This window comes from Carassius carassius, chromosome 25 (assembly GCF_963082965.1).
Source record: "Carassius carassius chromosome 25, fCarCar2.1, whole genome shotgun sequence".
Taxonomy (NCBI): domain Eukaryota; kingdom Metazoa; phylum Chordata; class Actinopteri; order Cypriniformes; family Cyprinidae; genus Carassius; species Carassius carassius.
In genome coordinates this window covers 7,304,594-7,318,266 of record NC_081779.1, presented here as the reverse complement: position 1 = coordinate 7,318,266, position 13,673 = coordinate 7,304,594, and the positions used below count along the sequence as shown (strand labels likewise).

General features: G+C 35.5%; 1 protein-coding gene across 5 annotated transcripts in view; it reads right to left on the bottom strand.

The window, feature by feature from the left end:
• LOC132104037 (uncharacterized) overlaps positions 1-13,673 on the bottom strand; it is a 35,771-nt gene that overhangs the window by 2,253 nt on the left and 19,845 nt on the right. The window contains exons 5-11 of one of the 5 annotated variants that reach the window (XM_059509221.1): positions 10,013-10,221; positions 9,865-9,919; positions 9,618-9,745; positions 9,308-9,537; positions 8,815-8,974; positions 8,591-8,701; positions 8,308-8,449 (exon numbers count right to left, since the gene is read on the bottom strand). In XM_059509221.1, coding sequence (XP_059365204.1) covers positions 8,601-8,701; positions 8,815-8,974; positions 9,308-9,537; positions 9,618-9,745; positions 9,865-9,919; positions 10,013-10,214 — 876 coding nt within the window. In that variant the 5' untranslated portion in view covers positions 10,215-10,221 and the 3' untranslated portion in view covers positions 8,308-8,449; positions 8,591-8,600. Of the gene's footprint in view, positions 1-8,307; positions 8,450-8,590; positions 8,702-8,814; positions 8,975-9,307; positions 9,541-9,617; positions 9,746-9,864; positions 9,920-10,012; positions 10,222-13,673 lie in introns of those variants that run through there. The other 4 variants (XM_059509219.1, XM_059509220.1, XM_059509217.1 and 1 more) reach the window with 4 other exon arrangements.

Sequence of the window (13,673 nt, the reverse complement as noted above, 5' to 3'; positions counted from 1 at the left end):
GCTGCTCATTAGTAGAGGCTTTAAGACCTGAAATAATTGTGACAGACAAAAGTCTGAAAATGTGGTCTTATGTAGGCTTCACATTAGCAGTTTTGGTATGCACCTGGGTGGTTTGATGGTTTGTTTGACAGTAAATAATACAGCTCCCCTGTATAATTTTTCTGAAAATTTCTGTCATATGCACATAAACTGACAGTCACCACTTATAAGCTACTACTAAATATTGTAGAAACTCAATTTTCTGTAAAGTTGCTTTGCAGTGATTTGTAGCGTAAAAAGCGCTATACAAAAAAACTTGAATTTAATTTAATTTTTGGCAGACATTTTTATCAAGACTGATTTTAATTATATTCAAGATGTATCATTTATCTTCTCAATTTCCTAGGAATCGAACTCATGCATCCAGTTTCATTGAATGCTATTTGCCCTTCCTTCTAAAAATAATACTTAAAAAAAAAAACTTTACAATTATTATTGTTATTATTATTATTATTGTTGTTTAGTTTACTGTATGGTTTTAGCATTAATGTTGTGTTACACTTTCTAACAGACTGTAATCAAACAGACCACGTGACTGTTTCTACCACAACTGCCACTACCTGTTTAACCAGGTGGTTGTCTCTGATGAAAAAACATGAGCAGCTTATTTGATGCATGCATATTAATAAAACAATGTTACTGCTTGGAAAACAAGTGTGTTTGAAATATATCAAGAGTACCTTGGATAAGATCTTATACCTGCTTCCATTTTTTAATCTGATTTAGTTAATAAAGAGTTCCACTTGTACCACTGTTCCACAAATCACACATATTTAACCTTTTAAATCTTACATTATAATGTGGAAAAAAACAGCCATCTCCAAAAATAATAAACTGAAATAATAATTTTAATTATAACACAACAGTTGTGTTTTTAAAGGTATAGCCCTTTTTTAAAAAGGTTTTTAATATTATAGATACCTCATGTGAATGCCTTGAATGTCTTGCTTGTATACAAATTCTAAGTTGAGCATAAAGGATAGTACAGAGAGATAAAAACCAAATGTTGATGTTGAATGCTCGTTAGATAAATTAGTAGTAATATGTGCGTCTATAGTTTGTTTTGGAAAAAAGTAAGCTAAAGGAGTACAGAAAATATTTTTGACAAAATAAGTTCTGGAATTTTAGTTAACTTTAAACATCTTAATAATTTGAAGAGAATGTTACCTTTTATCTCTCAGGATAATGTCTGTAAGACAGGAAACTGCCGTCGATTCAACTGTTGTGTTGAGCAGAGTGAGACGTCTGACGTAAGAGCTGATTCACTTTCGGGGTGTGGACTTCACTGAAAGTGAAAGCTAGGGAAATGAAAGAGAAAGTCTCCTTAGCACATTTTATATGACTTTTATACCTAATAAAATCAGTATCATACATATGTATATGATGTTTTGTTTGTTTGCTTGTTTTGGAAGATGTTAAATTTCACACCACTCAGCTCCATTTTTAAGGACATTGGACATCATCAGCAGTAGTCATTTTATAAAATGCAAGGGTTAATAAGGAAACACAAGAGATTGCATGTTGTTTACTTTTAAAGCTTGCCATTTCCCCTTAGGGAAACCAATGGAAATGAAGCATAGTCGGTTTTGAATATAAGCAAAAGCTGTGATGATATTTAATTACTGAAGATTAATGTTTGACTACTAATGACTATTTATAAATATAGATGGGGCTCTGATGCTTAATGTTTTTCTAAGATTGTAAAGTGGTCAGAAATTTGAAATATTGGGGTATTTTTTGTTTGTTTTTAAAAAAGATGTTTAGCTTAATGCTTTGACTTGTTTTCATTTATTATTAATTACCCTTGTCAAAAATATTTTACTTAAAAGGCTCATGAATTGCACTTCTGCATTACAAAAATAGAAATATAAAAAAATTATAATAGGCTACTTTTTTAAAGCAGTCAATTTTGATAAGTAAACACTCACTGCTATGATTAACGGTTGTGCGTATTAAAAAATAGATGTACTCTGAAAACTATATGGGTTATTTTATTTAAAAAAAAAACTTATAAATACTCGGTACACTGTAAAAAAATAAGTACATTAGGATACGTCCAAACGAAGCCAGAGCTTTCCCTATCTGATCTTTTTCATAACAATATTGTACATACTTTCACTCTAATATACTTATACCTTAAGTAGCCTATATTAGAGTATGGAAGATAATACTTTTTGCTTAAAGGATAGTTAAGCTAAAAATGAAAATTCTGTAATCATTTACTCACCAAGTTGTTCCAGGTTTGGAATTTTCATTTTTGGGTGAACTATCCCCAAGTTAATATTTAAATATGACTAGTGGTTTTTCCCCAATGTGGTGTTAATAGTTACTAAAAGTAGTTTACTAAAGTACCTCAATATTTCTTCTACTAAGTACTTTGTCATAGCCCTTAACAGTTTCTCTCTTTCCCTAAATCAGACCGGACCCCTGTAATGCAGGATAAAGCTGAATGTGCCAGCGCTGGACATATTTTTAATGGTTTTCAGCTGAGCAGGGCAGCCTGACAGTGCTCCTGGATCTTCTGAGAAGTGCCAGAATCCAAACCCTGGGGTTTCTTTTCTGTCTGCCAATGGTACATCATTCTACTCGTTCTACTGTCCACCGCATTGTCCTGAGTCGCTGAGGAGGTGCTCGCTATTTCACCAAGAGATTCATCTCCTGAAGACCCCAGAACACATGGAGGCAGGGCTGAGCTTAAAATGTATGTTTTAGAAGAATTTTTTTGTGAATAAAATTAAAAGCTGCATTAAAAAAATAACAATGTATATAAGGCAAGGCAAGGCAAGTTTATTTATATAGCACATTTCGTACACAGTAATTCAAAGTGCCTACATAATGGTCAACAAATGGTACATCATTTCAGCCCAATCATAATTTATGATGTGCCATTCATATGCCCATTTTGGCTCTGCTTGCAGACAGCAAAATTGCTCTCGCTCTGTCACACAGACACCCCAAGAGTCTGCAACCAGTGTCAAAATTAGTTTGCATAATAAATCTCTCCCCATTAAGGGCACTGGGCATGTTGGAGTGTAAAGGAAAGCATGTTTCAGCACCTCACCCCGCTCTGTTTCACAATTTATGGGCACTGTGAATCTTTCACAAATTATGTGCCCTGATGCAGAAATTGACTCATTTGTTTCGCCTGTTAATTGTGGTTGGCATCGCAAGTCACATGGTCGTATAGCTGATCTTGAAACCCCAGAATCAGCTAAAAACTCAATTAACATCCCCTCTACTAGCATAGGATATTTAGGCATTTTCATAAAGGCTTCACTTTTATACATTATCGTACATTTATCAGGATTTTCATTAACTAAATCAGACGTACACAAAGGAAAGCAAGCTTTTTCTTCATTGCAGAGAGCAGAATGTAAATCAGTGTGTGTGTGTGTGTGTGTGTGTGTGTGTGTGTGTGTGTGTGTGTGTGTGTGTGTGTGTGTGGTTAGAAAGTTTTCACTTCCCTGACTTTTGGCTGTTGGCTGCTCGCCCTGGAGTACTTCTCTTTTATTTACACATCAATATAAGTACAGAAAGTACTCAGGCTCATTTACAAATCAATTACACTACAAAAAAAATTATGTATACAAATTATTCATTTAATTTTTAACTTGCATCACAAAAATAAACTACAGAAATTAGTTTGTTTCATTGACAATGTGACATTTAAAAAAAGATATTGAAAAATTGTAATGTACCCATTTTTTCCACTGCTTTCTCTGGCCTAATAGAGAACGGCTAATAAATACTGTATTTAACGTTTCCACGAGTCAATATGATGTTCCCACAAACTAATATATCGTGGCCAAGACATATTATCATGTTGCCATGAGTTATTATGTCGTGGCCATGACAAAACTAAGTAAACCGACCATGGCATCTCCTGGGCACCATAGAAGAGAGCCTACTTTCGTGAAACAGATGACTTTATAGATGGAGAAAAACTGTCAAGATAAATACTGACTGAAGATAATTTATTGACTGCTGGTTTGTCAGTCATTCTGAAACTGTACACTCAGTCTTCATCCTAAAAGATTTGTCTAGGTGATGTTACTATTGTAAGCTAAGAGTTTATCAATACCGACTATTTGGTGAATTTCCTTGCTTCATCCAAATAAGATCATTTTATCTTATGTCTGGTTTTGTTTTTAGTGGTTTTAAGATTGTTTATCTTAATGTTAGGGGTTTACGAGACAGCACTAAAAGAAAATTCATGTTTATTTTGGTTAGACGTACTAATGCAAATATATATATATATATATATATATATATATATATATATAAATATATATACATATATATATACACACATATATATATATATACACACTCTCCTCAGTGCAAGACACATGAAAGCCCGCATGGAGTTTGCTAAAAAACACCTGAAGGACTCTGGTCTGATGAGACCAAGATAGAACCTTTTGGCCTTAATTTTAAGCGGTTTGTGTGGAGAAAACCAGGCACTGCTCATCACCTGTCCAATACAGTCCCAACAGTGAATCATGGTGGTGGCAGCATCATACTGTGGGGGTGTTTTTCAGCTGCAGGGACAGGACGACTGGTTGCAATCGAGTGAAAGATTAATGCGGCCAAATAAAGGGATATCCTGGACGAAAACCTTCTCCAGAGTGCTCAGGACCTCAGACTGGGCCGAAGGTTCACCTTCCAACAAGACAATGACCCTAAGCACACAGCTAAAATTACGAAGGAGTGGCTTCACAACAACTCTGTGACTGTTCTTGAATGGCCCAGCCAGAGCCCTGACTTAAACCCAATTGATCATCTCTGGAGGGATCTGAAAATGGCTGTCCACCAACATTTACCATCCAACCTGACAGAACTGGAGAGGATCTGCAAGGAGGAATGGCAGAGGATCCCCAAATCCAGGTGTGAAAAACTTGTTGCATCTTTCCCAAAAAGACTCCTGGCTGTATTAGATCAAAAGGGTGCTTCTACTAAATACTGAGCAAATATGGGGTGCTGTGTGTACATTAATGAGGGAAAAAATGAACTTAAATGATTTTAGCAAATGGCTGCAATATAACAAACAGTGAAGAATTTAAGGGGGTCTGAATACTTTCTGTACCCACTGTATATGCATATAAAAATAGGCAAATGGGGAGACAAAAAGGTAGTGAATTTAAACTTTGAAGAGGTTGACGTGGAGGGAAAAAATCTAAAAAGTCATCTGGGGCATCATTAAAGTCACCACCCATTATCAAAAGGGGGTCCTGATATTTCTTTATTAACACTGATATAGAACGGGTGACCTCGGTGGACATTTTCTTGGCTTGGACAGAAGATTTATATCCATAAACATTACCTAAAATAAAAACTGAATTATCAAACTTAAAGGGATAGTTCACCAAAATAGCAAAATTATGTCATTAATAACTTACCCTCATGTTTTTCCAAACCCGTAAGACCTCCATTTATCTTGGGAACACAGTTTAAGATATTTTAGATTTAGTCCGAGAGCTCTCAGTCCCTCCATTGAAACTGTGTGTACGGTCTACTGTCCATGTCCAGAAATGTAAGAAAAACATCATCACAGTAGTCCATGTAACATCAGAGGGTCGGTTAGAATTTTTTGAAGCATCGAAAATACATTTTGGTCAAAAAATAGCAAAAACTACGATTTTATCCATCATTGTCTTCTCTTCCGTGTCTGTTGTAAGGCAGTTCAAAACAAAGCAGTTTGTCATATCCGGTTCGCGAATGAATCATTCGATGTAACCGGATCTTTTTGAACCAGTTCACCAAATCGAACTGAATCGTTTTAAACGGTTCGCGTCTCCAATACGCATTAATCCACAAATGACTTAAGCATTTAACTTGTTTAATCTGGCTGACACTTCCTCTGAGTTAAAACAAACCAATATCCCGGAGTAATTCATTTACTCAAACAGTAAACTGACTGAACTGCTGTGAAGAGAGAACTGAAGATGAACACCGAGCTGAGTGTATTTTCGATGCTTCAAAAAATTGAAAACTGACCCTCTGGACTACACATCCAGACGAAAATAAATGGAGGTCTTGCTGGTTTGGAATGACATGAGGGTAAGTTATTAATGGCATAATTTTGCTATTTGGGTGAACTATCCCTTTAACAACTACAGGTAACCATTTCCCTTCTGTTGAACTACCTGATTCTAGAATGTCACCTTTAAACTTATTTAAAAGAATATTTAAAAGAACCTGCCGAATGGTGAGAAGCATGACAACAAAAGATTTGATCTCCCACTGAGATCACCAACGTTTAACATCAGTTTCAGAACAGTCTCTTGCAAAAAAAAATAAATAAATAAATAAATATATACGTATATATATATATAGATTCTTGATGGAAACTGCTCATATTTTTTATGAATGTTACCATTCAAAAAACTTTTTAGGAGACTGGTTATAGTTGTGATTTGACTTTAAGAGATATTTTATTTTATTTTGAATCAAACTGTTGACTTTATGCCGAATCTTATGATTTTATTTGGTAGGTTTCATATCCATAAAAGTAAAATAAATTAAATTTAAATTAAATTAAATTTATGCATTTAGCAGACGCTATAAAAACGACTTACAGTGCATTCAGGCTATCAATTTTTACCTATCATGTGTTCCCGGGGAATAGAACCCCCAACCTTGCGCATGATAGCACGCATGCGCTACCAATTGAACTACAGGAACACTAAAATAAAATAATTCTAAACCTTGTTTGAAGGTTTTTATGGTTGATGTACATTCATATATGGATTCTCTTCAGTTTATTGATAGTAAAAAATGTAAAGATACAATTGTATTTGCTAAAGAGCTGAATTTAATTGAAAAGTTATCTCATATATGCTGTATTTTGGATTACTGACATTTAGTTGCTGTTTTTTCTTTGTATCCTTGTCAAATTATATTTGTATATGTATCTGTAATGTAGACTTTAAACCCTGTTTTCTGTGTTGTAGTTTTAGTTTGGGACGCAACTTTGGATTTATTGTGGCCACGACATAACTCCCGGGAACGTGATGACATATCTTTCCCGTGGCTATGAATTTAATGTTTAAACAAACCTTCTCGACCACAGCGAGCCGGGATTATCGGAGATTGATACATTCATATTTTATTTTGAATTAAGAAATTATTATATTATTTATTATAGAAATTATTACATTATTAAATTATTATATTAACCATGGGCATTGGCTTCCTGTATTACTTGCGATGGGCAGCATTCAAATGAAGTTTATCATGAATAAATGTTACATAAAGTGCATAATATAAAACATACCTACAAGAAAACATTTGTATCCATCCTACAGTCTTGTAAGTCCATTAACTGATCATCTTTTTCCTGTAATATTTGTACATTATTATTATTATTGTAGTGTTTCATTGAGGAATTATTAATTCACGTAGTTTCATTTGTAAATGAAAACACAACATGCTCATTTATCATCACACATGGGCATATACAGTACAATCATAAAGTCAACATTTTATTGGCTTAATTGTCAGGCATTTATTTGCAAAAATATATGGTAGGCTAGCAAACACATAAATGTCTTTTCAACAGTCATGAAACCTTGAAATGGTATATAAATCCGATCGCACAAACCACTTAAGGAGGTGGTCTGGGATGCATTCCAGATGAAACTGGACAAGTGTAAATGCGTCTGGTTGTGTAAAGCACATAAGCAAATTTTACTCTTCCTAAAAAGTTAAAATAATAAACATGTGAGAGCGTGTTATAGGCTATGGCATTATAGTCCGATGTGCATTTGCCAGTAGTCACATGTTTGTCATCCACTAGAATTTGACTATTTTAAGACTTTATTTGTTTAAAAAAAGGCTAAAGCAAGATAACTGTAATAGGCGGTTATGGTTTATTTTGAATGAAATCATTACATCTCTATGTAACATTGAAAAAAGAAATGTCCTATTTGGATTAAACACCATGAGTAATTGTATTTGAGTTATTTGTTATTGAGGAAAGGAACATATTAGATCAGAGAAATCAAGCCACTACTATAATACACCTGAAAACCTTTCTAGGCATGAGGTGATACCACAGTCAAACACATTGTCCAGTTTTCATTATTTCCTCCAGTCAGCTAAAGGCTGATGGATCATATCTTATATTACCGCAATATAAAAACCCTTGCCTAACCCTAACCATATATATTTACATTAACATTAATTAAAAATTATGAGTATTATAAGCATTTTATCTCAAGACCAAATATTTAAAGTGCACTGTGGCTAGCTAGATCAGTACACATATTGTTCTTTACAAAATTAATGTCTAATGTGTAGGCAGTTAAGCTTACATGACCTATGAATAAATGTTCCAAAACTCAGTCAAACGACATTCCAGTCACTGACTGGAAGCTACTGTCCAGCAGCATGGCATCTGAAGTCAGACCTGAAGGGGAAGGAGATATACAATGATCATTAAACAAATACATGCAAGGTCCTTAACATAGAAGTATGCTTTAACAAAACCATCAGGTAGAAAATCAGCCTATAGAAAGTGAGACAAAATCACATAATATTAATTACTTACCTACACAATCTCATGGTCTACTCCGACCAATTCGATCAGATATGGACCACAAATAATTTTTTATTTCAGCATCACAGTCTATCCTCGTAACACTTTGTTTTAATGCAGCATCTGAAAGAGAAAACTTGTTGAAGAATTCATTGGAAATTTGTTGGATGTTAGTGCTTTAAACTCACATCCGCTCTTTATGTGTATGCTGGAAGTGTTCGTGCAGCAGTGATTACCTCTGATCACATCTGTTAAAATAAGCTTAGAGAAGGGCTTTTTATTTCCTCTCCCCTGCCAGTTAAACTTCGAGGCCAGTTCATCTGTTAGGAGATGCTGCATTATATTCTTAATCACATCCTTTTGCCCAAAACCTCCAAGTCTTGACAAACATTTTACCTATAAAAAAAAATACTATTTTATAACTTTTTATTAAGTGTTGTTAATGATTATTACATGTTTTGGAATACTTTTGAATACAAAAATATTTTGTATATAGACCACAAAATATCTATGTACAGTAGAAGAGTAATAATGAATCTGCATTAATATTATAATAGTGTATTTCATATCCATTTATTTTATTTATTTATTAAGTAAGTAGCCAAGGAATAATGTACAGCCATTATTGCAGAATAAACCCCTTACAGGAGCTACAGCTGAGAGTATATTTTTCTGTAATGGCTGGCTGAGTGTACATTATCCCTTTCTTTAAATGCTGTGTCGACTCACATATTTTTGGCGTGTTGTTGCATTCTTTGTGAGCATTCTTTCAATCCTGGCAACATCTTTAATGGTTCTAAGAGGCAGTTTTAGCTTTGTTTTAACATCTTTAGGAGGAATGCTGGTACTGCTAGGGACTTCAGAAACTGTATTGTCTTTTAATAGTTTCTTTAGCATAGCAGAGTTTTCCTGAACCGTGCTCTTGATGTCTCTCAGCATTTGGAGGAGCTCATCCTTGTCTGCTGTGTAAAATGAGTTGTGCAGTAATTACAAAAAAAGAAAAAAAAGAAACTGATTATGACAAAAGAAGTCGACTCACCATCAGCTGGCATTCTGGATGTAGATGCAGATGGTTCAGGAGGAAGTTGTTGTTTTAACATTTCTTGAGTGCATTCAAGTCGTTGTCTTTTTAGCATTCCGGGGAATCCAGTGGCTAATAGATAAGACCTTGATTTTAAAAGACACAAAACTTTAACAAAACAGCACAAATGAATTATTTAACCTTTTTATAAATAAAATCATTTGAACATCTTTTGTTTTTGGAAACAAAAGTGTCTGTTACTTACCGTTCTTTCAGTTCTTTGGTTTCTTTTTGCCCCTCTTTTGCCATATCAAAAGTGACTGCAGTAAGATGAATATTATATTATATTATTTGAAAACTTATTAGACAGTAAATAATCTTAAATTAAGTTGTTTTAAAATAGTGACCATTACCATGTTCTCCGTGAAAGCTAATGTTTAGTTTCTCCCATGGTCTCCCTCCTGTTTCAGGTTTAATTCTGTTCTGAACAGCTTCCATGCACTTGTCTGGTGATTTGAATGGGGGCCAGTAACATTGTTTCTTGTCTAGACTCAGCCAGTTTGTTGGTGCCACCACCACCTCATCTGAGTCTTGCAGAGTAACAACTGCATACATGGTCAGTCTAGTGGAGGGACAAAAGAAAACAACAAAACATAATTACCTCTGATTGTGAGTGCTTAATTTTACCATTAATTGACCAGTTAAAACCTGCTTCCCTTTTTTTCCAATCCTCAGCCATAGACACATTTCCCAAGCACTGTAATTGTTTACCATTAGCATTTCCTCTGTGTAATTCCTCAATGTAAAACACTTCATTAGATCTTTCCCTCACAGCAGCTAATACTTTCTCAAGGTCCTCAGGTTGGATGCAAAGTATCACGCTGTCTTTGAAAACTAGAATATCCTGCTGTTTTAAATGCCCAACTAATGCAGAGCCAAAGCATTTCAAAGCCAGCATAATGAGAACTGGGGTCAAAGGGCAGCCCTGATCCAGCAGTTTGTCTCTCTCGATTGAAACATCTACAGATTCAGTATCTGCTTCTGGTGCATCTCTGAGAAGGTTTTTCACAATCAGGAAATCCTGATACAGAGTTGGGTTTGACCGTTTTTGCTTTTCTATTTCATCCTGAATATGAGACAACCTCATCTCAGTGCAGAATGTTTTGGGAGTGATCAAGACAGTAGCTGAATCTTTTGGTGCATGATCCTTTGACTGAGACTCCAAGTAATCACCTAGACGTTTTGCCAGAATAGTTGCAATGACAAGGTAATCAACGTTAAAGAAGTGTTGACTATTGTCATGGGGACTTTTCACAGTTTCATTAAAGAGTTTCTCAGAGCAGTTAAATGCACCGCTGTGGATTCTGTCATAGAGCATCTTTATATATTGAATTAGATCCTGCATGTTGTCTTTGTAGAAGGAAACTGGGATGCCGTCTGGTCTCGGTGTGTCTGACACTTGAAGAGAATTTACAGCTGAGAAAATGTCAACTTCACTGACAGCCTGTGAGCTTTCTTTACCCAGAGATGAACCTGTCTCATCTGTAAAAAGATGCTGTTTTTGATTCAGCCATTGGAAGATTGTTGGTATATAGAAATCTTTCTGAAAAGTCATTGAAGGGATGTTGTTGATCTCTAAAAACACAGGCCAATGGTCGGGCCTCTCTGAGTTTGTAATGCCACAACGTTTTACACGCCACATACATTCTTCTGGAATGAAGAAGTAATCCAGTCTGGACACAGGAGAGTCTCTTATGTAGTACGTATAATCCTGCTTTATGGGGTTCTTTCTTCTCCAGATATCAACCAGCTGAAGAGATTTCATGAATTTATTCACAAATAAGAGCAGTTTACGTTGATTTCCATTCGTTATCTTCTTGCTTGTATTAAATTTTTTGTCAATAAATGGATTGAGAACTGTGTTGAAATCTCCACCGATCACCAGCAGTCCTGTGGTCATTGCCTGCAGGTACCTTGAAAGATTATCAAGGGTTTTTTCGTCTGCGTGATGGTTATAAACACTAACCAGAGTGTATGGCTGACCTTTCAGTTTGCATTTTAGCACAACATAAGTTCCACAGTTATCTTTTTCATCACTTATGTGTTCAAAATCTAGGCTTTTCCTCACTAGTATGGCTGTTCCCTTGCTGGAGGAGGTGTACTTTGTGTAAAAAATATACCACTCATCTTTATAGACTTTTATATGTTCGTCCCCTGTTCCGATGTGTGTCTCCTGTAAGAAAACAATGTCTGCATTTTGTAGTTCTTGAAATTTTTCGTCTCTGTTTTGTTTAAGTCCATTAACATTCCAAGTGATGAAGTTTATGGTCTTTGAAGCCATTGACAGATCTGCTCTCACAGACCAAAGGTCCTCAGCTTAGTAAGTTCTGTTGAAAACAAAGAGTGATGGAGGGTAGGAACTTTTGTTTTGCATTCTGAGTGAGTTACAAAGACTTTCATGGTTTACTGACAGTAATAGGAGCATTTTACAACTTTCAGACATTTTATCCAAAAAAATGATAAATTGCATTGAAGGTTTATATTTAGTTTAGTTTGTGTTTTCATTTGGTTGCAATAGTGCTATGCTCTTAATTTTCATTCTATGCAGTCTACGTTTACTTATCCTTTTGAATTCTTAAGTTTGGGCTGTATATATATATATATAGTGCTGCTTTCCTAGTTGCACAGGAATTTGTGTCAGAGCAACAATTAAATTAAATTAAATACGACTTTCTGAAAAGGACTGTCCTGAATTGTTGCTATAGGCTAGTAGCATCATATGCTAGAAATCCTATGCATTTGGCAACTATGCTTTTTAAATAAACCAATATATTTCATTAATTTCAATTAAAATCTATTTTCACACTCTTCTTGTGTGAGGTGGGGGTTGTCAGAATGACGGGGCGATCACGTCCCCCCGTGGCGCCGGCCCTGGTTCAATGCGAATGCTGTATGCTGGAATATGAATAGTCATTTATTCCGTCAAAGACCAGAACAGCACACATTAATATATGTTAAGACTATACTCATTTAAGCTTTGCCAGTTTAAACATTTAAGAGTCAAAGGACGCAAACCCGTGCCTCGGAACGCATGCAAATATTAAGCTCTCTCTGAAGTATTGAGTTTAAATGGGCAAATTCACACAAAAAAAATATGTCAAAATGCCCGTCTTGGTAAGTATCCTACAGCAGACATATCCGGCTGAATGTAGGCCTACTGTTTCAGTGCACTGGATCAGTGCATTCTCTTAAAGTGATAGGGCCCTATAATACACCCGACGCAATGTGACGCAAGGTGCAGTGCAAGTGTTTTTGCTAGTTTCAATCCGGCGCCGTTTGCATTTTCCTGTCCAGCGCCACGTAGTTTAATTAGCAAATGCATTTGCATTCATTTGTGCGCCCATGGGCGTGCTGGTCTAAAAAAGAGGTGTGTTCAGGTGCATTGCTGGAGCAATGCTATTTTAAGGAGCTGAAAATAGACTGCGCCATAGACCAACTCAAACCTGGTCTAAAGTCTGGCGCAATGTCTTTTCTTTGTTATTTAAAGAGCTTGTTAGTATAGGCGGGTCCGCAACGCGCGTACACGCTGCTTATTAAACACAGGGACGCACAGCAGCACATAAACATGCCAAATATTACAAATTAAAGGATTGCAATGCATAATAATTTTTTGTAGGCTAATTAAATATATATATATATAAATATATATTATGCTTTGGATAAAAGCATCTGCTAAATGAATAAATGTAAATGTAAATATATAAATGCCTACATCTCGTAATGGATAGTCATCGCATGTATCAGAATTAGGCTATCTATTTGCTCGCACACAAGCAGCTTCGTTTAATCTTGGAGATGCGTTCTGTCTTTGCGCTTGCCAAATTCCGCCATGTAAATAGCAAATCCGTCATGGCACGACTGGCTCTTAAAGGGAATGGAAGATGAGACTCTGATTGGTTTATTGCACGTTATGCCCAAAAAACACCCACTACTCATTAAGAGAATAGGGACAACCCATTTAGACCATGCGCCCGGGTGCACAAACCATTTTTCCGTTGTTAAAATAGCAAAAGT